At 39.9% G+C, this 27,096-nt stretch overlaps 1 protein-coding gene across 1 annotated transcript in view; it reads right to left on the bottom strand.

The window, feature by feature from the left end:
• Nucleotides 1-27,096, bottom strand: part of SYCP2 (synaptonemal complex protein 2) — a 97,217-nt gene that overhangs the window by 57,446 nt on the left and 12,675 nt on the right. Inside the window, exons 12-18 of the mRNA XM_070421362.1 lie at nt 26,899-26,991; nt 16,983-17,043; nt 10,056-10,204; nt 8,833-8,907; nt 8,231-8,377; nt 5,071-5,170; nt 4,052-4,206 (exon numbers count right to left, since the gene is read on the bottom strand). Of these exons, the coding sequence (XP_070277463.1) occupies nt 4,052-4,206; nt 5,071-5,170; nt 8,231-8,377; nt 8,833-8,907; nt 10,056-10,204; nt 16,983-17,043; nt 26,899-26,991 (780 nt within the window). The remainder of the gene's footprint in view (nt 1-4,051; nt 4,207-5,070; nt 5,171-8,230; nt 8,378-8,832; nt 8,908-10,055; nt 10,205-16,982; nt 17,044-26,898; nt 26,992-27,096) is intronic.

Here is a 27,096-nt window from a genome sequence, read left to right as displayed (position 1 = left end):
GGGAACTCACACAACTTAACAAAAGAAAGATAAACAATCCAATCAAAAAATGGGCAAAGGACCTAAATAGACACTTTTCAAAAGAGGACGTTCAGAAAGCCAAGAGACATATGAAAACATGCTCAAAGTCACTAATCATCGGAGAAATGCAAATCAAAACAACAATGAGGTACCATCTCACACCTGTCAGACTGGCTATCATCAACAAATCAACAAACGACAAGTGCTGGAGAGGATGTGGAGAAAAAGGAACACTCGTGCACTGCTGGTGGGAATGCAGACTGGTGCAGCCACTATGGAAGACAGTATGGAGTTTCCTCAAAAAACTAAAAATGGAACTCCCATTTGACCCCGTGATCCCACTTCTAGGAATATATCCCAAGAAAACAGAAACACCAATCAGAAAGGATATGTGCACCCCTATGTTCATAGCAGCACAATTCACTATAGCTAAGATCTGTAAACAGCCTAAGTGCCCATCAGTAGATGAATGGATTAGAAAACTGTGGTACATCTGCACGATGGAATACTACGCTACTGTAAAAAAGAAGGAATTCTTACCATTTGCAACAGCATGGATGGAACTGGAGAGCATTATGCTAAGTGAAATAAGCCAGTCAATTAAGGAAAAATACCACATGATCTCACTCATTTATGGATAATAAAGACCATTATAAACTTATGAACAAAAATAGATACAGAGGCAGAGCAGCCTCAAACAGACTGTCAAACTGCAGCGGGAAGGCCGGGGAGGGTAGGGAGGCAGAAGGGGGGGGCGGGGTAAGAGATCAACCGAAGGACTTGTATGCATTCATATAAGCATAACCAATGGACATAAGACACTTGGGGGTAGGGGAGGCCAGGGGATTGTCAAGGGCAGGAACAAAAGGAGACATATGTAATACACTTTGTAATGCTTTAAGCAATAAAACAATTAAAAAAAAACAAATTGGGGGTTAGGGATACTGACCCCTCACTGTCAAATTTGCACAGAACTTTTGATTCCCCCAAACTTAACTACTAATAGCGAATTGTCTGGGTTCCTTACTGATAACAAATAGTTGACTAATACATATTTTGTATGTTTATGTATTATATATCGTATTCTTATAATAAAGCCCGAGAAAATAAAATGTTAAGAAAATCTTGAGAAAATACATATATTTACAGTATTTATTGAAAAAAATCCATGTATAAGTGAACCATGCAGCTCAAGGTCATGTTGTTCAAGTGTAAACTTTATTTTATTAAGGTTATGCCCACTTTAGAATATCAGTTAATTTAAACTGGGTCTCCAAATTGCCTAACACTGATACTCATTCTTAGCCTTCTCCATTATCTCTCAGTAGCTATTCCAAATCTTGTCCCTAAAATACAAGAAAATAATTTTCACTGCAGATAAGGAAGCATAAGATCCTATAAATTTTCTGATCACTTCATAGCCAGTAAAACAATTCAATCTTCATCTGGAACTGACAATTTCTAGAACTTCCATGGCACATTTCCTAATGTTTTGATCTCATAACCTGCATCTATTCTGTCTTTTCACTAATATACATAAAGGAGTTGGAAATCATGGAACATTAAACGTTTTGTAACTTTATGGCCATTGCACAGTCAACTTCTTAACTACAGCAAGCTTCCCTTTTTCCACAGCCACAGATACACACTTACCCAGATCAAATAAAAATTTGACATCAGTGTCAGAAGAATATACCCTCTAGGCCAGTGATGGTGAACCTTTTGAGCTCGGCATGTCAGCATTTTGAAAAACCCTAACTCTGGTACCGTGTCACATATAGAAATTTTTTTATATTTGCAACCATAGTAAAACAAAGATCTATATTTTTGATATTTATTTTATATATTTAAATGTCATTTAACAAAGAAAAATCAACCAAAAAAATGAGTTCCCGTGTCACCTCTGACAGGTGTGTCATAGGTTCCCCATCACTGCAGTCTAGGCTAAGATATTTTGCTTCATCCTGTCTTTCTTTATTTCTTTTTAAATATATTTTATTGATTTTTTACAGAGAGGAGGGGAGAGGGATAGACAACTAGAAACATCAATGAGAGAGAAACATCGATCAGCTGCCTCCTGTACACTCCCCACTGGGGATATGCCCGCAACCAAGGTACATGCCCTTGACTGGAATTGAACCTTCAGTCCGCAGGCCGACACTCTATCCACTGAGCCAAACCAGCCAGGGCCATCCTGGCTTTCTTTCCTACTTACTCTAGCCAGTGGTTCACTACCCTGGGAGAGGAGCAGTATGACAATGTGTAGGTGTTGGTTTTGGTTGTCATAAAGACAGAAGGGTTCCCCTGACAATAAGCCAGCACAGGCCTACCATGCTTGTCATCCTACAACATTCAGTACCACACCACAAAACTGAATAGTGTCCCTAGTAGGAAGCACTTAGCGAGACAATTTGAACCATCACTTTGATTACTTTTTCTAATATCTTTAACTCTTGCACCCTTTATCTCTATGCCATATTACCATTTAATTTTTTAAAAATCACCATCTATTCTTTTTCTTTTTTCTGTTTGCAATCTTCTTTTATTATATTCTTTTTTAATCTAACATCAAGGATACTAAACTCTGAAAGAGTATTACACGTTAATTCATAGTCTCTAATTTAACCTGGGTCTCTACATTGCCTACCACAATACTCATTCTTAGCTTTCTCCATTATCTCTCAGTAGCTTTTCCAAATCTTTAATTGTCCTTGAACACTCTACATCAATTTATCCCCAAGAAAAATCCCCCATCCTCACACTTCAGAGGAAAGAAAAGTTAGCTAGTAGGTGTTCTTCACCTACAAAGTTATCTGTATCTCTGATTACCTCCTAATTCTCCAAGAAACAACTTTCTCTTATCCATTCCCTGCTCTGTTTCCTGAGAGCAGGAATGAATACCCTTCTTCTCAATGTCCATTTGAATAACCTTTATTTATCCTTCAAAAACCAACTCATTTTCCATCTCCTTAGAGCAGCGGTTCTCAACCTGTGGGTCGCGACCCCTTTGGGGGTCAAACACCCTTTCACAGGGGTCGCCTAAGACCATCGGAAAATACATATATAATTACATGTTGTTTTTGTGATTAATCACTATGCTTTAATTATGTTCAATTTGTAACAATGAAAATACATCCTGCATATCAGATATTTACATTACGATTCATAACAGTAGCAAAATCACAGTTATGAAGTAGCAACGAAAATAATTTTATGGTTGGGGGTCACCACAACATGAGGAACTGTATTAAAGGGTCGCGGCATTAGGAAGGTTGAGAACCACTGCCTTAGAGAGCCTCTCTTGATTTTTCCCTCCCTCTCCAGCTCTGGGGTTAGACATTAGCCTCCCAATAGGTTCCTACTGAACCCTATAGGTCAGTGATGGCAAACCTATGACACGCGTGTCAGAGGTGACAGGCAAACTCATTTTTTTGGTTGATTTTTCTTTGTTAAATGGCATTTAAATATATAAAATAAATATCAAAAATATAAGTCTTTGTTTTACTATGGTTGCAAATATAAAAAAATTTCTATATGTGACAAGGCACCAGTTAAGTTAGGGTTTTTCAAAATGCTGACATGCCGAGCTCAAAAGGTTCGCCATCACTGCTATAGGTACATATGAGAAGATTTATACAATAGTAGAATGATCTTATTAATTTATCTAATTCCCATGCTAGAGTTGGAGATACTTAAGGACAGAGTCCACTTATATTTTATATTTCTATACTGGAACATCCCCATAGCACACACTAATTTGTATAACTAAAAGAATGATGATGAGTCCATTCTCCCACCAAATGGGTAAATCAGAGTTATATTGAATGGATATTACTAAAGTCTATTGTCAGCACAGTAAATGAGTTGTATGTGAGAATGACCTTACTTTCAAGGACAATAAATGATAACTTTTAAGAAAGCAATGCCTTAAACAAAGACACTTACTGCTTGTAAAAAGTTAGCTCTATATGTATTTCTACAATAACTTGATAAATAACTTATTGTAAAAATGCTTTCAAAGTAAAGTTACTTTGTGTGTCTCATATCCTCTACTTCTTTCTGCAGGTGATTCAGACTGACGTGATACAGCATTATCCACTCCAGTTTCAGAAACACCAGGTTTCTCCTCACTTGCAGAACTCCTCACTTGCAGTGGTGGTTTAGTTTTTCCTCTTCGTGATGCTGCTAAAAAGGAGAATGAAGAACTGGTATATTTGTGGGTTTTTAACATTACATATGGCTATTATTGAAGTACTATTTAGATGAGGAAGGTAAAAAAGGAAGGTTCTAGGATGGGTCCCAGGTTTCTGGTTTAGATGAGTAAGTGGATACAATTTACCAAGGTAAGATATGAAGAAAAAATTGGCGGGGGGTGGTGGTGGAAAGATGAATTTATCTTGGACCTGTTAAATTTGAGGAGCCTATTAGACATTAGACAGCAGCCCAGTAGGCAATTTGATTCTGGAAACAGAAAGTCACTATTAAATTGTCATAAAGATTTAAAAAATTGTCATAAAAATTAAATAAGATGGTATTTATAGCAATTTGTATATAGTATCAGGTTATCTATTTTTATTTAGCTCTTAGTATGTAACAGGTACTGTCCAAATGTTTTACAATATTCCTTGTCATGTGAATGAATGATTTTTACTTAAACCTCTATACAACTTTTATAGAAAAGAAACTGGTTCTAAGCTTAGCTAGAGGATAATCTGTACCATGTACACAGTTGGGAGTGGGGAAACAAGCCAATGTGGCCTAATTCAATGTTTCAACCACTATGTCATTCTACTGCCACTTGTGATATTAAATTATTATGCTGGATATTAATCTTTTGAATAATATTTATATGTCAATACCCATTAAACCTTTCTTAGTCATTTGAAAGTTCTTGACAATTACAAGATATTAGTGGTTCATAGTTTTCAATTTTTACATCCCCAACTTATCCCGCAGGTAAATTATGTCCAGAATATCCCTGAATTTAAAAAGGCCTGATTTAAAATATATTAACAGTTGTTAGAAATCTCTTAAGACTGGAAAACTCACATGTGTTGGTTAAATGTAATGGACTTCTCTTGTTGTATATTTCTGCACCAGTAACAAGAATTGAGGCTTCAGACATTTTTCTTTTGCCAGGAGTAAATATCTTAAACCATGAGAAACAACCACAGTAAATACACAATATCTTTTGAAATTAAATATTCTACAATATTCTTCATAACAATTTACCTTAACTATACACAAAAGATATGTGGCATTTTATAAACAACACTAGAGGCCCAGTGCACAAAATTTGTGCACTCAGGGGGTCCCTCAGCCTGGCCTGTGCCCTCTCACAGTCTGGGAGCCCATTGGGGAGCGGGCCTAAGCCATCAGTCGGACATCCTTAGTACTGCCGTGGAAGTGGGAGAGGCTCCCACCACCGCTGCTGTGCTCACCAGCCGTAAGTCTGGCTCAGGGCTTCTGGCTGAACAGTGCTCCCCCTGTGGGAGCGCACTGACCACCAGGGAGCAGCTCCTGCATTGAGCATCTGCCTCCTGGTGGTAAGTGCGCATCATAGTGACCAATCATTCTGCCATTTGGTCAATTTGCCTATCAGCTTTTTATTATATAGGATGATGCCCAAAAATTTCTGTTTTAGGCTTTCATTAAAATTTTTATCCTAATATTTGGTATTGAACAGGTAGCCAAAACAAGAAAGAAATGTTGTTTTTGAAGAATATTTATAGAACATCTAGACATGTAAAAAAATTTTTTTATTGCTACTGAGTTTATCTAGTTAACCAATGGCTCACAGTTTCCTATTCTATTTCATGTAGAGGATGTTTAGACACATATTGATGTAAACTTGTTTGTGAATACATTCATAATGTTAATCATTGTCTAAAACTTTCTCACATTTAAAAATTTGTTTTAATATTCTGTGAAGATTACTAGTAAACTGCCTTTGGAGTAAAAAGTAGCTACAGGAATTCAGAAACTCAATGACACACAAGCTATGAGTTGCATTTTTAACTTCATCCTGGAATGACTGATAAGAGCCACAGAAGTAGATAAGCAGAGGCAGGGATAATATGGGACAGGAATGTTAGAGGATACCATATAAAGGAGTAGATGGTGACAAAGTATAGAGGAGGAAGAGAGCTATTTAAAAAATGCACCTGCCCCTAAGAGAAAAAAATACTGATGGAGTCTGGTATAGGTCTGCATATGGTGCATGGAAGAAAGGTGGGAGAGCACAGGAGAAAAGTGCATTCTAACATTAGGCTGGAAACAAACTACGAAACCAATTGCTTCTCCTTAAAAAAAAAAAAAAAAAAAAAAAAGGCAGTTCCTAGTGGTATAGCAAATGGGACTTGACACAGTTTATTCAATCATATAAATGCTTCAGTGACTCCTTATTGAGGCATCAGACATTTTTCTTTTGCTAGGACAGTGGTTCTCAACCTTCCTAAGGCCGCGACCCTTTAATACAGTTCCTCATGTTGTGGTGACCCCCAATTTCATTGTTACAAATTGAACATAATTAAAGCATAGTGATTTATCACAAAAACAATATGTAATTATATCTGTGTTTTCCGATGGTCTTAGGCGACCCCTGTGAAAGGGGTTGCGACCCACGGGTTAAGAACCGCTGTGTTAGGAGTAATTATCTTAAACCATGAGAAACAACCATAGTAAACACACAATATCTTTTGAAATTACTGAAAACATAGTTCCTATTTCACAATACTGCAATATTTTAAAACTTTACTGTGCTGAAGATCTTTCCCAGAGGTTTATGATTTAGTAGTTATAAGGGGATGGGGGGAAGAGTCCAAGAATCTGCATTTTATTAGGTACTCAAGTTATGATTCTGATATAAAGACACAAAAATGCCTTTTACGATATAATCATCTAAGGAAATTATGACATTTTAAATTTAATGACAGACACAAGATTAAAGGGAAAAATCATAACAAACACGATTAAATGTATGGAAAAGCCTGTGTGATTTATAGTTGCTTAAAGGTAAGAGATTAGTAAACACTGAAATAATCAGAAAAAAAAAACTCCAGGAAGAAGAAAAATGAACCAAGATTTGCAAATGTATGTACACCTTAGATGAGTAAAGGTAAAATAGGAACAAAAATTTAAGTAAAAGTATCGAGGCAAGAATGATCATGACATAAAAGAGAGTAAAGCAACTGAACTTCTCAAAGTGAAGGGCATTTTAATATAGTAAAATTGTAGTCTCAGAACAGAGTCAAAGGTTAGACTGAGTGAGATCAACACGGATCACAAAGTTTTCTGAGCAGAAAAGTGCTAATATTAAGAAAAAACCAGTGTTTACCATATAAGGTAGTCACAGGAAAAACAATGTTCAAATAAAATCAATTAAGAGGTTACTATGTTAACTGAGGTAAGTTAAAGTGAGCAATGGAAGGGAACAAGGAGGAGAGTAGGGAGATATAGGAAACACAATCACTAACACCTTGGTTGTAGTAAGGGGGAGAAGAGGCTGGAATCAAGGATACTGTCAATGGTGCATTATGGAAGGATGAAGGCAGATAGAAATTTGAGGTGAAAGATAAAGACTTATCTGTTAGACTTCAGAAAAGGGCTTGAGGAGACATAGAGAAGGAAATATTAAAACAATAAGTGGAGATGTAGCTATAGAACTTTAAGAGCCTAAATTAATGCACAGGAAGAAAGCTGGCTAAAGGAGAAGGCATAGAGATTTTGGGTATGAAGCTTTGAGAGCAAATCTACTTTCTGGAGGTAGGGAGAGACAGTATTTCTGATACAGTAATAGAAGGAGGTAGAGAATTAAAATACTAACATAGAAGTCAAACAATAGGAGGACATTAAGGAAGAGAGGGCTGTTAGTAGTGTTCAGTGTCCCAGGAAGCTATGACGAAGAAGGCTGAGGCTGAGAAATGGTGCTATAGGACATGACCTAGAGAAGATCCCCAATGGCATAGGAAGAGGGGAAAACAGAGGACAGAAAGGTTATATCTCTAACTTGGAATTTCCAAGTATAGAGTGTACCTTGTTCTAACCTTTACACATGAACACAATTTGCTAAAACACTACCTTTTGTTTCTATTTGTAAAAGGCAGGGAAAGTACTTTGAAATGTTACAGATGCTTTTCTCTGTAATTATATATAGCAATAATTTGATCTATCTATTTTTTATAAATAACTATTTTGACACCATATTTACCTCAGATTGACTGTTTTTCCTGTCCCCTTGAGTACTATTTTTGATGTATTCTGGAGGTTTAGGAAATTTCTTTTGGGAGTTAGGATTTTCTTTCAAACTAACGAGTTCTTCTGCAACAGGTGAGATTTGACTTTCTGGCACAAGAATCTGTTGGAGAATGTGGAAAAAAATATTTAAAACTGAAAACTATAGGACATCCTCAAAAACCATTGGATATCTCACACTTCCGAAGGTCAATTCTTTCCATATTCTATGTACTGTTATAATTTTTAGTCCTACAAAATAACTCAACTAAAGGCATCCACTTTTTCAAATGTTATTAGACCTAACAAAAGCTTTTGCATTAGTGGAATGACATATACTTCTGATTTTTAAACTTACCAAAACTGATATTGATTAAAAACTTAATATCTATCTTCTGTACTCAAATAATCATTAATAACATGTCTAAAAATCATTAACATCTTATTGAAGCATTCATTATCCATGTTTAGACAATTTAATTTTTAGACAGTTACCGTACAACATGAACTCTTATTATTGTGCTATTATTTGAGTTAAACTTAGCCCAATGATTAAAATCAAGTAAGTTAGACACATACCTGTGATCTACTTGCGTCAAAATGTATATGCACAGATGTTTGGGCAATTGAAATACCTTGTTTGCTGGTATACTCCTAAAATTAAATTAATTCAGTGATATCATTTTCTTTTAGCTCTTTCTATTTTAATATAATTATTTCCTACCTGTTTCAAAATTGCCAAATTATTTGAAGTCATTACTTTGCATATATAAATACATTTCTCAGAATACATTAATGACTCCCCACTAACCACAGTCTTCTTAGCCCATCATTTTGGCAAGGGCTGCTCATAAACATATTCTCTGTTTTTCACCATAAATCTTTTACACTATATAGACTGACTGTGCTCCCACCCCAATTCATGTTGAAACCCAAACCCCAATGTGATGGTATTAGGAGGCAGGGCCTTTGGGAGGTGAAGAGCTAACCAAAATAGAGCCCTCATAAATGGGATAGTGCCCTAATAAAAGAGACCCAAGAGAGCTCCCTCACCTTTCCTACCCACCATGTGAGGACCCAGTGAAAAGATGGCCACTATTGACCAGGAAAAGTGCCCCCATGAGACACCATGTCTGCTGGTACCTTGGATCGTGGACTTTCTAGCCTCCAGAACAGTGAGATATCAATGTTTGTTGTTTAAGCCACCTAGTCTATGGTATTTTTGTTATAGCAGCCTGAACTTGTCGACAGACTATTTTCCTCAACATAACATGAATTGTCACCTTGGATTTCCAATTAGACAATATCTAACTCATAATGTGGTGGAAAGGGTCTTACCTACTTTTATCCATCAACTTCAAAGGCCATTCAAACTCCATCTCTACAGCCTTTCCTTCAAGTCTGACTTCTAAAGAGTATTCTCTTCCCTTAATGTCTATACTTCATTTTCCTTGTGCCACTTATTTACATCTTCTGAGGTTTATTCTGTAATTCTCACAAATTATATTTATTATCTTGAAAACAGGGCTTCATCTCATTTTAAGTTTTAAATAGTTGGCAGGAATTCATTAAATGCTTATAGTAGCTGCTGCTAATTTTGTCATCTGAAATTTTTCCTAATAGGTATCTCAAAGGGTATGGCTAACAATCTAATGGCTATTCCAATACAAATTTAAAGAACTAAAAATCTATGTGTCATTTAAAAAATTCTAGAAAAAATTAATGAAACTTATAATCCCAAGTAACCAAGTTTCCAGAATCTGAAAATAGTGGATTTTATTATAAATAGTTTAAACACTTACCCAATGTTTATTTGCACCAAAAAGTTTTTCTGTCACAATAGTGATTTCTAATGAAGCATCAAAATACAAAAGCAATTCTTTCCCTTCTGTATTACTAATTTTTAAAATACTTTTCAGAATTATGGTCAGTAGCTTCTTCGATTCTTTCTCTGTACACAAACAAATCACACTGATTACTTTATATTCATTTCTATGATACTACTCTATAGGTAAACTATAAATAAGAAAAGTATACAGCATATTCATAAAAGTAAATTTGATAAAGTTAACTTTTAGAATTTCACAGTATTTAAATTAATTCTAATATTATTTGTGTAAACAAATCAAGTCAATTTTAAAATAAATTTTAAGTCAACTTGTTTTTCAGAGCCTCCCTTCCCTGATCTATAAATTAATGGGCCATAAAATAACTAATGAGCTAAAAGCTCTGAATATATTCTGAACACCAACAGGTTCTTAATAAATAGTCCTTGAACATATCTGAGAAAACTATTTTCTTAATTTAAAAGAGGCAAAGAAAAGAGCTCATTCCATAAATAACTATATTTCTATACATAAGCATCTGTTTGAACATTTCCATTAAATCCACAGTAGTTACAAACATGATGACAGTAGACAAACAGCATTTGCTAAAAACATGAGTGCTAGGAAATTGTGAAGTAAGGATATAGTGCTAACCTTCAATGAATTTATCAATCCAGTGAAAAAAAGATATTGTAAGTGCCAGTATATAAGAGGTATTCACCTCCCTTCCTCCAAGAAATCATCAAAGATTTACTTGGCACCCAATGCCTGTGCCTGTATTATGGGCCAACCGCCACTTTGGCCCTGAACAACCTCCACTAGTGCTCTTCTTGCTGATCAATGTATAGTTTTGTCTCCCCGCCCCTCCCCCCCCATCCCTGTGCCCCATGTACCCATGTATACTTTTGGGCAGGAAATCATCTTTTTAAAAAATATATATTTTATTGATTTTTTTTTTACAGAGAGGAAGGTGAGAGGGATAGAGGGTTAGAAACATCGATGAGAGAGAAACATCGACCAGCTGCCTCCTGCACATCTCCCACTGGAGATGTGCCCGCAACCCAGGTACATGCCCTTGACCGGAATCGAACCTGGGACCCTTCAGTCCGCAGGCCGACGCTCTATCCACTGAGCCAAACCGGTTTTGGCAGATTTTCTAATCCTTGCTGTTCTTCTTGTCCTTCTGGTAGCCCTATTATATGTATGTTTCTTCGTTTCAAGTTATCCCAAAGCTCCCATAGGCTCTCTTCCTGCTTTCTAATTTTTTTCACCAGTTGCTGTTCAGCTTAGGCTTGTTTCTCTACCTTATCTTCTAACTCACTAATTCGGTCCTCTGCTTCTTCTAGTGTACTATTGAAACCTTACATAGCGTTTTTGATTGTAGCTATATCACTTTTGATTTCTTCCTGATTTTTGCATAGGTTATTGATTTTCTCATCCATCAGGTTTATGAACTGTATAACCATTACTCCGAATTCTTTTTCTGTCATGCTGCAGGCCTCTGTTTCACTTATTTCCTTCCTTGGTGATTTCTCTTTTTCTTTCCTCTAGGGGTTGTTTTGTGGTCTCCCTATTCTAGCTATCACCAGAAGGTTCAAATGACTAGTTGTGGGGGCCTGGGCCATGTGCAGTGGGAGCTTCATGCCACACGAGTGTCACTGAAGAACTCCAACACCAAGACATGTGGCTACCATGGGTCGGTGGGAGCCATGCTTACCCAGGTTCAGAGTCACCAGCGCTCAGTGTGGCTTTGTGCACACACCTAGAATCAGGAACTCCACTGGTGTGTGCCAAAAATCAAAGTCCCCTAGCGCATGCCCGGAGTCAGAGTCCCCCTGTGCCTGCACCGAGAATTGAGTATCAGAGTCTCTGTTGCTTGGTGGGGCCTTGTGCCAGGAATCAGGGTCCCTGTGTGTGCATGCGCTGAGAATTGGAGTCACTGGCTCTTAGTGTGCGTGCACTGGGAATCAGGGATCCCATGTGTGTACGATGAGAAACAGAGTCAAGTCACTAGTGCTCAGTGCTGCCTCTCAGGTGGAGAATCAGGGTCCCCGGTCTGCTTGGGGGACTGGGTAGCACAGCCACCCTGTGTCGGCGGGAGGTCCACTCCTGTGCTGTGGGAAACAAACTTCCATGTGCGCTTGCCCAGAATCAAAGGCAGGTGGCACAGCTGCCCTGTGTGGACATGGGGTCTGGTCACGCAAGTGCACACTGTGGAAAACAGTCTCCCTATGTCTGTGTACCCAGGCTCAAATTCAGGGAGCGCAGCCTCCCTGTGTTGGCATGGGGTCTGGTCGCGCAAGTGTGTGCTGCAGGAAACAGCTTCCCGGTGTCTGCGCACCCAGGCTCAAATTCAGGTAGCGCAGCCACCTTGTGTGGGCAGGAGGCCTCCTTGCGCAGAGTGGGTCTAGCAGTTCCTATGCCGCTGCAGCGGGCCTGTGGGGAGGGGGTTGGGCTCTGTGACTCACAGAAATCTGGGGCCAGGATGTCTGGATTCTTGGTGTCTGTGGGTCTGCAGCTGTGGCTGCAGGTCTTTTTCCCTAGTGTCTGTAGGGTCCTGGTTTGTGTCTGAGACCAGATTGGGTGGTGGTGAGGCTAGGATACTAGTCTCAAGCAATTCTGTTTTTCAAGATGGCATGGTCCCTTTGCCTGTGCTGGCTGCCCTTGGAGTGTCTGTGGTGGCAGCAGGGTTTAGCTGTCTAAGACTGCCCGGTTTGGCAGTCCCCTGGAAGACCTGCAGGATTTAACTGTCCCTAGCTCACACACACACAAACACCACACATGTCCACACACTCCTCTATCACTCCCTCACTCTCTCACACACTCTCCCTCCCTACCTTCTTGCCGGTCACTATCTTGCAATCTAGAACATTCTGATTCTTATGAGGCTACCCAGCTGAAAATGTCTTACTTGCTTTTGCAACGATACAGTCATGAAACTTCCACAGTAATGTCCTTTGATAGAACTAAGAATTATTAATTGTTTGAAGATAGTTGCAACATTTTCTAAGTCAAACAGTGCCAGTGGTTGTTTTTTGTGCGTGTGTTGTTGTTTTTTTTTGCGGGGGGGGGGGGTTACTAGGGGGAGTCATGAGTTTCAACATTAAGTTTTCAGGTTTTAGAGATGAAGATTAATTAATTACACTCAAAAGTCAAATTCATACAAATAAAAACATGGAATGGTGGTTATCACTGGCTAGGTGAAGGGGTGAAAGTGGAGTTGTTTAATGGATACAGACTTTCAATTTTTGCAAGATGACAAAAGTTCTGGAGATCTATTTCACAACAATGTAAATATACTTAATATTCTGAACTATACACTTAAAAATGGCCAAGATGGTCAATTTTATATTATACTTTTTTTATTATTGCAAAAAAAAAAAACACAAAAGAGAAATTGAGTGAGCAAACATTCTATGCTATTTTGGAAGTATATTGTGTTACAAGGTTCTTATACTCTACATAAAGGGGTATAATATTACTTGAACATACACACTATTAGGTTAAAGATGTATCAAATAAACCCTAAATCAACCACTAAGAAAAGAAGTATAAAGCCAACAAAAGAGATACAATAAAAGCATGTAAAAGTAATTAACACAAAAGAAGAAAAAGAGAGAAAAATAGAAACATGGCAGGTGGAATGGCAAGATTATACAAGAGCTAGATGGTAAATTTAAAGTATATCAATAATTACATTTAAAAATTGCAAATTACAGTTAAAAAAACAAGAGCCAATATATGACGCCTATAAGAAATCCATTATATATGTATAGATTATCCTTAAACACACACACACACACACACACACACACACACAGAAAATATATGCCTTGCTATAACTAACCAATGAAAAGCTAGAAGGACATGTTAATGTTACATAAAGTAGATTACAGAGCAAATAATATTACCATAGGCAAAATAGGGCCATTTCATAATGACCATTAAGAAAATAAATAAGAGAGAGAAACCAAGATGGCGGCATAGGTAAACACGGGAGTTTGCTGCCTCGAACAACCACTTCAAAAATACAACTAAAAGACGGAACGGACATCATCCAGAACCACAAGAAAGCTGGCTGAGTGGAAGTTCTACAACTAGGAGGAAAGAGAAAAGCATACCGAGGCTCAGAGGAGGCGCAGTGCTGAAGTAAAATACTAAGGTTCGGAGTGCATGCGGAGCGGGTTGGAGGCTGAGGGCGCGGTTGTCGTTTTCAATCAGGAGGGAGTCTCAGGCTCTGAGCTCCAGTTCCGAGCGAGTCTCTAAGGACCCACACTCATACGGGAGAAGCGGGACTGTCTGGCATCGCTCAGAACCCTAGGGCAGCTTTCCCTCCTGTGGGGCTTGCAGCGACTACTGGGACACTGAGAAGCAGAGCCTCTGAGGGCAAGACTGAGAGCAGCCATAATTGCTAATCCCGCCCTGTTGATCCCATGGGACCCGCCCCGCCCAAGCCCTGCAGGGAGGCTTTTGCTGGATAGCCTCAGGCAAAGGCTAGATTAGCACCTCCCTAGAGATCCAGGAGCCAGGAAGCCCAGAGGTCAGAGTGGGACCATCCAGCTTGCAGCTCCGTGGAACCATAAAAGACACACTCAGGGGGCAGACTCAGTGAGCACAAAAGCCCCATCGAAGCAAGTCTAGCCCCAGAGGGGTGTCTCCAGCACAGAAGTTCTCCCACCGCAGACACAGCTGATTCCCACAGCCAATTGGCCTGGAGGTCAATTCCTCACAGTGATAACTACAACAATCAAGGCTTAACCACAACAAGACTGTGCACAAAGCCCACAAGGGGGTGCACCAAGAGTGTCTACCTCAGGTAATTGAGACACTTAGCACAGAAAGGCACTCTATCGACACAGCGAAGCATAAAAAATGCCGAGACAAAGAAATAGAACACAAACGACAGAATTGGAGGAAAGCAAACTGCTGGATATAGAGTTCAAAACCACACTTTTAAGGTCTTTAAAGAACTGTCTAGAAGCCGCCGATAAATGTAGTGAGATCTTCAAGAAGACTGGTGAAACCCTCGATGTTGTGATAAAGAACCAACTAGAAATTAAGCATACACTGACTGAAATAAAGAATATTATACAGACTCCCAACAGCAGACCAGAGGATCACAAGAATCAAGTCAAAGATTTGAAATACGAAAAAGCAAAAAACACCCAACCGGAAAAGCAAAATGAAAAAAGAATCCAAAAAAACGAAGATAGTGTCAGGAGCCTCTGGGACAGCTTCAAGCGTAGCAACATCCGAATTATAGGGGTGCCAGAAGAAGAGAGAGAGCAAGATATTGAAAACCTATTTGAAGAAATAATGACAGAAAACTTCCCCTACCTGGTGAAAGAAATAGACTTCCAAGTCCAAGAAGCGCACAGGACCCCAAACAAAAGGAACCCAAAGAGGACCACACCAAGACACATCATAATTAAAATGCCAAGAGCAAAAGACAAAGAGAGAATCCTAAAAGCAGCAAGAGAAAGAAAATCAGTTACCTACAAGGGAGTACCCATACGACTGTCAGCTGATTTCTCAACAGAAACTTTGCAGGCCAGAAGGGAGTGGCAAGAAATATTCAAAGTAATGAATACCAAGAACCTACAACCAAGATTACTTTATCCAGCAAAGCTATCATTCAGAAGTGAAGGCCAGATAAAGAGCTTCACAGATAAGAAAAAGCTAAAGGAGTTCATCACCACCAAACCAGTATTATATGAAATGCTGAAAGGTATCCTTTAAGAAGAGGAGGAAGAAGAAAAAGGTAAAGATACAAATTATGAACAACAAATACACATCTATCAAAAAGTGAATCTAAAAATCAAATGAATAAATAATCTGATGAACAGTATGAACTGGTGATTGTAATAGAATCAGGGACATAGAATGGGAATGGATTGACTATTCTTGGGGGGGGGGGGATGTGGGAGGTGAGGGAAGAGATTGGACAATAATCGTGCACTTATGGATTAGGACACTGGGTGGGGAGTGAGGGCGGTGGGTGGGGTGGGAACTGGGTGGAGGGGAGTTATGGTGGGAAAAAAGAGTAACTAATGTAATAATCTGAACAATAAAGATTTAATTAAAAAAATAAAATAAATAAATAAAAAAAAAGAAAATAAATAAGAGATAGACTGGGAGAAAAATACTCATGGAACATATATCTGTCAAAGAATTGGTATCTAGTATATGTAAGATCTCAAAAATGTAGTAAAAGAAGGCAGTCCAGTAAAAAATGGACAAAATATTTAAATATCTAAATAAATACTTCACAAAGGAAGACACATGAATGGCCACTAAGCAGATGAGAAAGTGCTCAATATCACTGGTCATTAGGAAAATACAAATAAGAACTGTCATGATGTTTTACCCCAGTGGTTGCCAATCTTTCGGACCTCATGGACCACCAGTTGGCGACCACTGCTCCAAAGGTTTCCTTAAACCAGCAGTTGCCAACATTTCGGACCTTATGGACCACCAATGGTCCGCAGACCACTGAATGGCAACTGCTGCTCTACCCCATGCCAATTGCAATGATTAACAGGTCTTGATATCTGAACCTGCAGTGGTGCCAGTTTGCCAAACTGTCTGCTTTTGTCCACCAGGGTTATGCAGTTCCAGTTGTTTGGATCTAATTGAACAAATAGTATGGAAGGGCAAGACCCCTGAACCTATTAACAAGAAAGTGGCTGTTCATGGACTGTAGACTAGACAGAGAAGGAAATAAGTACAGGAGGGAGCTGGGAGATTGTGGGAGGGGGGAAAGTAACCATCAAATTTATGAAGGTGAACATACTGAAAATGTTGACTTTGCTTTCATTAGCCTATTTAGTTTTCCCAGACAGCATCCAACTTGTACTCCATATGATAAGAGTCAAGAAGAGAATCAGAAAATAAGATTAATACCTTTAATGTAGTATATTTGTACTTCTTCCTCAGGCACAGTGACTGCTTCCCACTGATGATCCTTAAAATTTAAAAACAAGTTTTAACTATAAACAAATAATTTATTCCTGCTTTAAAGCTTCTATAATCGCAATTTTTCAATTATACAACCAATAATGATTATTTATTACTAAGTAACAAGTTGATATAACATGTTTCTTGTTCCATCTATTGACTGCATAATACATTATACATGTCACGATTATTTGTTTCACTCTTAAAAGGAAATTAATGGCATTAATTTTATGGTTTCTGACTCTTGACCTAAAAAAGTGACTGTTCATTAATATTTATTTGAAGATACCTTTTAAAAAATTACCAAATCCTGCCCTGGCTGGTGTGGTTCAGTGGTTACAGTGTCAGCCCATGTACCAAAGGGTCTCAGGTTCCATTTCTGATCAAGGGTATGTACCTGGGTTTCAGGTTTGCTCCATGTCCTGGTTGGGCCATGGGCAAGAGGCAACCAGTTGATGTGTCTCTCTCACTACCAGGTCTCTCTCTCTCTCTCACCCTCCCTCCCACTGTTCCACTGTCTCTGAAAAACCAACAGAAAAAATATCCTCAGGTGAGGATTAACAACAACAAAAAAAATGTTATCAAAACCTGTCATTTCGCCCTAACTGGTTTGGCTCAGTGGATAGAGCGTCAGCCTGCGGACTGAAGGGTCCCAGGTTCAATTCTGGTCAAGGGCATGTACCTTGGTTGTGGGCACATCCCCAGTGGGGAGTGTGCAGGAGGCGGCTGATCGATGTTTCTCTCTCATCGATGTTTCTAACTCTCTATCCCTCTCCCTTCCTCTCTGTAAAAAAATCAACAAAATATATTTAAAACAAACAACAAACAAACAAACAAAAACCTGTCATTTCTTCCTTGGAAGTGTTTTGTGAAGTACACATTCCTCAATTTTCACTTATTGACTGTCCTTAGATTCAAACATTGAATGCACAGTAATAACCTAAAATAATTTTCCCTTCAAGTACTTTCACACTATACAAAATGTGTATAGCCCTAGCTGGTTTGGCTCAGTGGATAGAGCATCGGGCTGTGGACTGAAGGGTCCCAGGTTTGATTCCAGTTAAGGGCACATGCCTGGATTGCTGGCTCGATCCCCAGTAAGGGGCATGCAGGAGGCAGCCAATCAATGATTCTCTCTCATCACTGATGTTTCTATCTCTCTTTCTCTCTCCCTTCCTCTCTGAAATCAATAAAAATACATTTAAAAAAGAAAATGTGCATAACTGAATAAAATACTGAATTAACAAAAAAGTTAGTGAACATTGGATGCCATTCCTAAGAGATGGAATCCTAAATCCTTCCAGTAATCTGTGAGAAAAATATATGCAGTTTTGTAGTTAACTTAAGGACCACTCTCATTCTATAGAAATTCTCCCTAACAGTCTATACTCTGATGGCAACACTACCATTATAACCCTCTTCAGTTAAGGTGCTAATTCTCCCAAAGCTCAAAAGCTCCGGGTCAGGAGGAAAGTGTTGGAATCATCTCTGCCCAGTGCTCTGAGCAGCTTTGTTTCTGTGTGTAAAACACAGATGCTACCTTCCAGGCCTATGCCAAGTGACATACTCTGTGCCAGAACCTACTGGTTATCATCTACTAACTTCAAAATGACTCTTCCTTATATATGGAGGCACATGGTTCACTGCCTTCCTTTACATATATTTTATATTATGGAAAATTTTAAGCAGCTTTTTAAAAAGTAGAAGTCATTATATAACTAATGCAAAATATGTGCTTACCTAGTTTCAACAGTTACCAATACATTGTGTCCATCTTATTTCATCTTCACCCCCGACTCTCCCTCCATTACACTCTCTTTCTCTTGGCATTAACTTTTTATTTAACCTGCCATCCCAGTCATCAACTTAAAAAAAGTTCTTATCCTTAAAAGAAAGTACCTAACAAAAATCCCTCCCTTGAATCCACATCACACTTGAGCTATTATTGTGCTCTTTTCCATAGCTTGATATCTTATTTCCTCTTTATTTCAGCTTTCTAGGAATGTCTAAATCCTTGTCTCTTAAGTGAAACTGCTTTCATTGATAACATTTTTGACAGTGTGGATCATTTCCTCATGAAAACACCAATCCCTTGCCTTCCATAACATACCTTTTAACTGTGTTCTCTTCTGACTAATTCTTCAAGTATTCTCCAGGCTAAAGTCTCTTCTACCTACTTTGTATAAATTTGTGTTTTTCACAGTTCTGTTATCTAGGCATTCATTAAATCCATGATTTTATTTATCATCTATATATAGATAGCTCCTATATCTCTACTAAGGCTCAGTTCCCTTACCTGAATGTCAGACCAGTATATCCAACTGTCCACCAGATATCCCCAGCTAAATATCCCACAAGTATCTCCAAATCAAAATGCTCAAAGCTGAACTCATCATCTTTTCTCTACAAAACATCCTCCTGTGACAGCATCCCCAACCATCCAGTTAACCCCAGTTTTATTAATCCTTTCTCTTTTTACCACAAACAAATCATCAGGTCTTCTCATTTCTATCTATTCTCAAGTTTTTCTGGAATCTATCTGTTTCCATCCATCACCACTGTAACTTTCTAAAACCATGCCACCATGATTTCTCACCTGGATTATTGCAAATCTCCTACCTGCTCTGGTCTTGTTCCTTTTTAATCCATTGTCCCCAGTAGGAGAATCTTTTATATGAATGTGGTCCTTAGTACCTAGCACATATCTGGCACATAGTTCCTAATGTTCATTAAATGGATGTTACCTCCTACTTTTATTTTTTATCTTCTTTTCTTTTTTTAAAATTAAATCTTTATTGTTCAGATTATTACAGTTGTCCCTCCCTTTCCCCCCCACCATAGCTCCCCTCCACCCTGTTCCCATCCCACCCTCCGCCCTCACCCCCCCACTGTCCTTATCCATAGATACACCATTTTTGTCCAGTCTCTTTCCGCATCCCCCACACCCCTTTCCCCCCCAAGAATAGTCAGTCCACTCCCTTTCTATGCCCCTGATTCTATTATAATCACCAGTTTATTCTGTTCATCAGTTTATTTATTCACTTGATTTTTAGATTCACTTGTTGATAATAATTCGTTGTTCATAATTTGTATCTTTACCTTTTTTTTTTTTCTTCCTCTTCTTAAAGGATACCTTTCAGCATTTCATATAATACTGGTTTGGTGGTGATGAACTCCTTTAGCTTTTCCTTATCAGTGAAGCTCTTTACCTGACCTTCTATTCTGAATGATAGCTTTGCTGGATAAAGTAATCTTGGTTGAAGGTTCTTGGCATTCATCACTTTGAATATTTCTTGCCACTTCCTTCTGGCCTGCAAAGTTTCTGTTGAGAAATCAGCTGACAGTCGTATGGGTACTCCCTTGTAGGTAACTGACTGTCTTTCTCTTGCTGCTTTTAAGAGTCTTTGTCTTTTGCTCTTGGCATTTTAATTATGATGTGTCTTGGTATGGTCCTCTTTGGATTCCTTTTGTTTGGGGTTCTCTGCACTTTCTGGACTTGTAAGTCTATTTCTTTCGCCAGTAGGGGAAGTTTTCTGTCATTATTTCTTCAAATAGGTTTTCAATATCTTGCTTTCTCTCTTCTTCTGGCACCCCCATAATTCGGATGTTGGTACGCTTGAAGTTGTCCCAGAGGCTCCTTACACTATCTTCGTATTTTTGGATTCTTTTTTCTTTTTGCTTTTCTGGTTGGGTTTTTTTTTGCTTCTTCGTATTTCAAATCTTTGACTTGATTCTTGCGATCCTCTAGTCTGCTGTTGGAACTCTGCACAATATCCTTTATTTCAGTCAGTGTATGCTTAATTTCTAGTTGGTCCTTTTTCATAACCTCGGGGGTCTCACTAGATTTCTTGAGGGTCTTACTACATTTATCGGTGGTCTCACCAGACTTTTTGAGGGTCTTACTAAATTTATCGGCGGTTTCTAGAAAGTTCTTGAGAAACCTTAAAAGTGTGGTTTTGAACTCTATATCCAGTAGTTTGCTTTCCTCCATTTCTGTCATTTGTGTCCTGTTTCTTTGTCTCCGCATTTTTTATGCTTCCCTGTGTTGACAGAGTGGCTTTCTGTGCTAGGTGTCCTATAGGGCCCAGTGGCCCAGCCTCCCCAATTACATGAGGTGGACACTCTTGGTGCACCCCCTTGTGGGCTTTGTGCACAGTCTTGTTGTAGTTAAGCCTTGATTGTTGTAGGTATCACTGGGAGGAATTGACCTCCAGGCCAATTGGCTGTGAGAATCAGCTGTGTCTGCAGTGGGAGAACTTCTGAGCTGGAGACACTCTTCTGGGGCAAGACTTGCTTCAGTGGGGCTTGGTGCTCACTGTGTCTGCCCCCTGAGTGTGTCCTTTATGGATCCGAGGCGCTTCAGCCTGGATGGTCCCACTCTGACCACTGAGCACACTGGCTCCTGGATCTCTAAGGAGGTGCTAATCTAGCCTCTGCCTGAGGCTACCCAGCAGGAGCTCAGCTGTGAAGCAATGCAAGTTGCCCTGGGGCCTTGGGCCAGCTGCAAGTTTGTTAGGTAATTTTCAGATTGCCAAGGGCTAGGACTTTCATATGCAAAAGCCAGTGCACAGCTTGGGTGGGGTGGGGGTCCCAGGAGATCAACAGGGCGGAGCAAGCAGCTATGGCTGCCCTCCGAGGCCCCGCTTCTCAGTGTCCCGGCAATTGCTGCAAGCACCTCCGAGAGAAAGCTGCCCTCGAGTTCTGCCTGATGCCAGACAGTCCAGTTTCATCTGTATGAGTCTGGGTCCCCAGAGACTCGCCTGGAACTGGAGCTCAGAGCTTGAGACTCCCTACCAATTGAAAAAGACAACTGTGTCCTCAGCCACCAGCCCTCTCCTCATGTACCTCCGTACCTCTGTACTTTACTTCCACACCGCAGCTCCTCTGAGTCTCAGTATGCTTTTCTCTTTCCTTCTAGTTGTAGAATTTCCACTCAGCCAGCCTTCCTGTGGTTCTGGATGATGTCCATTCCATCTTTTAGCTGTATTCTTGAAGTGGTTGTGCTAAGCAGCAATCTCTGGTGTTTACCTATGCTGCCAACTTAGTTATCTCCGTTACTTCCTACTTTTAATAATTTGGCTTCACACTGCCTTATTATTTCCAGTCTCCTTTGCACTAACCATACTATGTATCTTTTCAGTTTTTTGAATATTCTATTTCTTTATTCTTATAATAAATATGGATAGCTATAAGTGAGAAAGTTGGGTTCTGGATTTCATGAATCTTACATTCAATGGGGAGAAAGCAGACAACAAAGAAACAAACAATAAACACAGTAACTTTAAGTGGAAATAGCTTACTATAAAAAAAATAAAGCAGGACAATGTGTTGTGATGTGGCTGGGAGGTTACTTTAGGTTGAGTTATTAGAGAATAACTCTACAAGGAGGTGAGCTTGTGCTGGAATCTAAATGGGAAGGAACTAAGATACAAAGATCTGGAGGAGGTTTCTAAGCAGAAGAGCCAGCAAGCAGAAAGACCTAAAATGGGCATAATCTGTATTAGAGGACCAGAAAAAAAGTAAGATGCAGCTAGAACATAGTAAACATAAAGAACAGTTTGAGCTGTCAGAGCAATAGCCAGGGGCCAGATCATAAAGACCATCTATACCAGTGATGGCAAACCTCTGACACGCAAACTCATTTTTTTGGTTGATTTTTCTTTATTAAATGGCATTTAAATATATAAAATAAATATCAAAAATACAAATCTTTGTTTTACTAGGTTGCAAAGATCAAAAAATTTCTATATGTGACAGCACCAGAGTTAAGTTAGGGTTTTTCAAAATGCTGACATGCTGAGCTCAAAAGGTTCACCATCACTGATCTATACCATGGTAAAGAAGCAAAAAAAGGATTTTAAGCAGCTGCTCATGTAGAATGGCTTCTAGTAAGAGAGAACACAGGGATAATATACTACTGCTATAGAAATCCAGAGGAGAGAGGATTCCAAATACTCTATTTTGGGGGAAAAGAATTTCCTAGCATCTCCAGATCACTGTCTGGAACATAACAGGCATTAAATACTTATAAATGCATTTTATGCTATCCCAATCATGTTTAATACTATATTGCTTATTTTCTTGTCTAAATCATCCAATAAACCGAGCTGAATGAAGGCAGGAACTACATCAATACGATTCTGTCCTCTTCTCCAAAAATTGAAGTTCAGTTTCTGAAGAAAATCCAGTTAAAAATATTCCTATAGCCTGGCCAGCATGGCTCAGTGGTTGAGCATCAACCTATGAACCAGGAGGTCATGGTTCGATTCCTGGTCAGGGCACATGCCAGGGTTGTGAGCTCGATCCCCAGTGGGGGGCGTGCAGGAGGCAGCCAATCAATGATTCTCTCTCATCATTGATGTTTCTCTTTCTCTCTCTCTCCCTTCCTCTCTGAAATCAATAAAAATAAACAAAATATTCCTACAAATCCAGCAGGAAAAAATAAACTAATGAAAACTGTCAGTGTACCTCTTAGAAACAGTGCTAGTATTTGGAACTCCATTTTAATCAAGCAGTCTAAGAAGTACTACAAAATAAAAAGAAACAAAGGTATGTGGAAGTCCTAAGAGGCATTTTATTAATGTTCATTTTTAAGAGTTGAACTGGAAGAAAAAGCAGGGTTTTACAAGAGATAAACTAAAAGGACTAATGCTTCATTATAATATCAGATGCCACAATTAGATTAGTACATACAGATAAACTCTTTGCTCAGGTTTTGGTAAAGTGATAATACAGTTTGAGCTAAAGTGTCCCAAAGTATCAAATATTAAGGAGCAGCTATTTGGAAACAAAGGCTCAAGAGTTTTCCTCAGGTTAAAAAGAAGTCAGTAGAAAATATACTGCCTGGTTGGAGGTTTTAAACATAGCTACCATATACCACAGAAGGAGAAGAACTGAAATTCACTTCCAAATACTACCAATAAGAATTAACGCCTATTTTCAAGCAGAAGATTATATGACTGAATAAGAGCATTTGTCATTATCTGTTAATGTTATTTCTGAGTGCCTCTGTATTTGAGTAACTGGTTTTTTTCTAGACTCAATTCACTTTATTCATGTGAATGGTAATTTTTTTTTAAAATATATATTTTATTGATTTTTTACAGAGAAGAAGGGAGAGGGATAGAGAGTTAGAAACATCGATGAGAGAGAAACATCAATCAGCTGCCTCCTGCACGCCCCCCATTGGGGATGTGCCCGCAACCAGGGTACATGCCCTTGACTGGAATCGAACCCGGGACCCGTGAGCCCGCAGGCCGACGCTCTATCCACTGAGCCAAACCGGTTCGGCTGAATGGTAAATTTTATCTGACATTAACATGTAACCTATTTCTGAAAAGCTGTTAAAAAACTAGTAATAAAATTTAGTGTTAATTTTTCTTTTCTGTTGCAATAAATCATCAGAAATAGTTTTTATTTCTAACTAGAAGCCCAGTGCACGAATCCATGCACCAGTGGGGTTCCATGGCCTGGCCTGCAGGATCGGGCCGAAACCGGCTCCCTGATAACCCCCACAGGGTCCCGGATTGTGAGAGGGTGCAGGCCAGGCCGAGGGACCCCCACTGGTACACAATCGGGGCCAGGGACCGATACGGGAGGGCTCGAGGGCGTGTCCAGCCCATCCTGATTGGCCGGGACCCAGCAGCAAGCTAACCTACCAATTGGAGCGTCTGCCCCCTTGTGGTCAGTGCATGTTATAGAGAGCAGTTGAGTGGCCTTAGCATATCATTAGCATATTACGCTTTGATTGGTTGAACAGCCGACCGGACGACCAGACACTTAGCATATTAGGCTTTTATTATATAGGACTAGAGGCCTGGTGCACAAAAATTTGTGCACTCGGGAAGAGGGGGGGTCCCTCAGCCTGGCCTGTGCCCTCTCGCAGTATGGGACCCTTCAGGGGATGACCACCTGCTGGCTTAGGCCTGCTCCCCGGGGGATTGGGCCTAAGATGGCAATCAGACATCCCTCTGGCAGCCCGGCAGCCCTCGGGGGATGTCCACTTGCCAGCGGGGAGCAGGCCTAAGCTGCAGTTGGACATCCTTAGCACTGCTGAGGAGGCAGGAGAGGCTCCCACCACCACCGCTGTACTGGCAGCCATCAGCCTGGCTTGTGGCTGAGCAGAGCTCCCCGTGAAAGTGCCCTGACCACCAGAGGGCAGCTCCTGCATTGAGCATCTGCCCCCTGGTTGGTCAGTGTGTGTCATAGTGACCAGTCATTCCCAGTCATTCTGCTGTTAGGGTCAGTTTGCATATTACCCTTTTTAAAAATATATATTTTATTGATTTTTTACAGAGAGGAAGGGAGAAAGATAGTCAGAAACATCGATGAGAGAGAAACATCGATGAGAGAGAAACATCGATCAGCTGCATCCTGCACATCTCCTACTGGGGATGTGCCCACAACCCAGGTACATGCCCTTGACCGGAATCGAACCTGGGACCTTTCAGTCTGCAGGCCGATGCTCTATCCACTGAGCCAAACTGGTTTCGGCCATATTACCCTTTTACTATATAGGATAGCGGCCTGGTGCACGGAAGGGGGCCGGCTGGTTTGCCCTGAAGGGTGTTCTGGATCAGAGTGGGGGTCCCGCTTGTGTGCCTGGCCAGCCTGGATGAAGGGATGATGGCTGTTTGCAGCTGGTCACACCCCCTTCAGGGTGGGGTGCCCACTGGGGTCCCTGGCCATTCTGGGTGAGGGGCTAAGGGCCGTTTTCAGGCCGGCAGGTGACTGAAGCTCCCAACCTCTCCTTTTTCTCCTTTTCTTTTTTTTATTCTGGGATTTATTTACCTTCTATGGCTGTCACTGGAACTGAGAGCTGGCTTTAGCTCTGACGCTCGGCTCCAGCTCCGAGACCTCAGCTGCTGAAAACAGGTATCTGGGTTTGTTTGGCTTCTATAATTGAAACACTGTTGCAGCTCCAGCTCTGAGGCCTGGCTGGCTGAAAGCAGGTCTCTGGGATTTGTTTAGCTTCTATAATTGCAACATTGTTTCTTACAATGCACCTCAGAGGCCAGCAGCGGCAGGCAGGGAACCTTGGCTTTCTCCATCACTGGAGCAAGCAAGCCTCCTGTTCGCTTCAGCTGCCTGGCTGCCGGCCGCCATCTTGGATGGCAGTTAATTTGCATATCGCCCTGATTAGCCAATGGGAAGCATGTCGGAGGTATGGTTAATTACCATGTTTGTCTATGATTAGATAGGATTAGCTTGATACATTACATACTAATAGAAATCACTCAGATAACACTGAAATATATTGAAATAGCTATGAAATATACAATGAAATCAATATTACTAAATTGATTTTTTGTTTGTTTTGTTAATCCTCATCCAAGGATATTTTTCCATTGATTTTTAGAGAGTGGAAGGGAAGGGGTGGAGCAGGAAAAGAGAGACACTGATGTAAAAGAGACACATTGGTTGATTGCCTCCCACATGCGCTCTGACCAGGACCAGGGATTGAGCGTTTGGTACATGCCCTTGACTGAAAGTGAACCCTGGACCCTTCAGTCCACATGCTGTTGCTCTATCCACCAAGCCACACTGGCTAGGGCTACATTGTTAAATTGAATTAGGACATTTTTTAAAAATATTTTTTTTTATTGATTTCAGAGAGGAATGGAAAGGAAGAGAGAGAGATATCAATGATGAGTGAGAATCACTGATCCTGCTGCCTCCTGCATATCTCCTACTGGGATCGAGCCGGCAACCCGGGCATGTGCCCTGACCCTCAATCAAACTGAGACATCCTGGTTCATGGGTTGACACTCAACCACTGAGCCACACTGATAGGGTTTGAATTAGGACATTTTATATATACATATACATACATATAAAATAGTACAAAGGGAATAAAACTTACATCATCTCCAGCAATGTAGAATGATAGGGTCTGGCTCCCAAGATTAAAATCTATCCAAAATTCCTCAAGTTTTTCATCTGATGGTAGTTGCAGCTAATAAAATAAACATATAAAACTAAAATAAACATATAAAACTAATATATCCTATGCTATTAAAAGTGACAACGGAGAATTATGATCATGTAATTCATAGTTGAG

Source organism: Myotis yumanensis, unplaced genomic scaffold (genome assembly GCF_028538775.1).
Source record: "Myotis yumanensis isolate MYYU_CA2020_CCGP unplaced genomic scaffold, mMyoYum1.0.hap1 SCAF_7, whole genome shotgun sequence".
Lineage (NCBI taxonomy): Eukaryota > Metazoa > Chordata > Mammalia > Chiroptera > Vespertilionidae > Myotis > Myotis yumanensis.
This window is presented reverse-complemented; position numbering and strand designations above follow the sequence as displayed.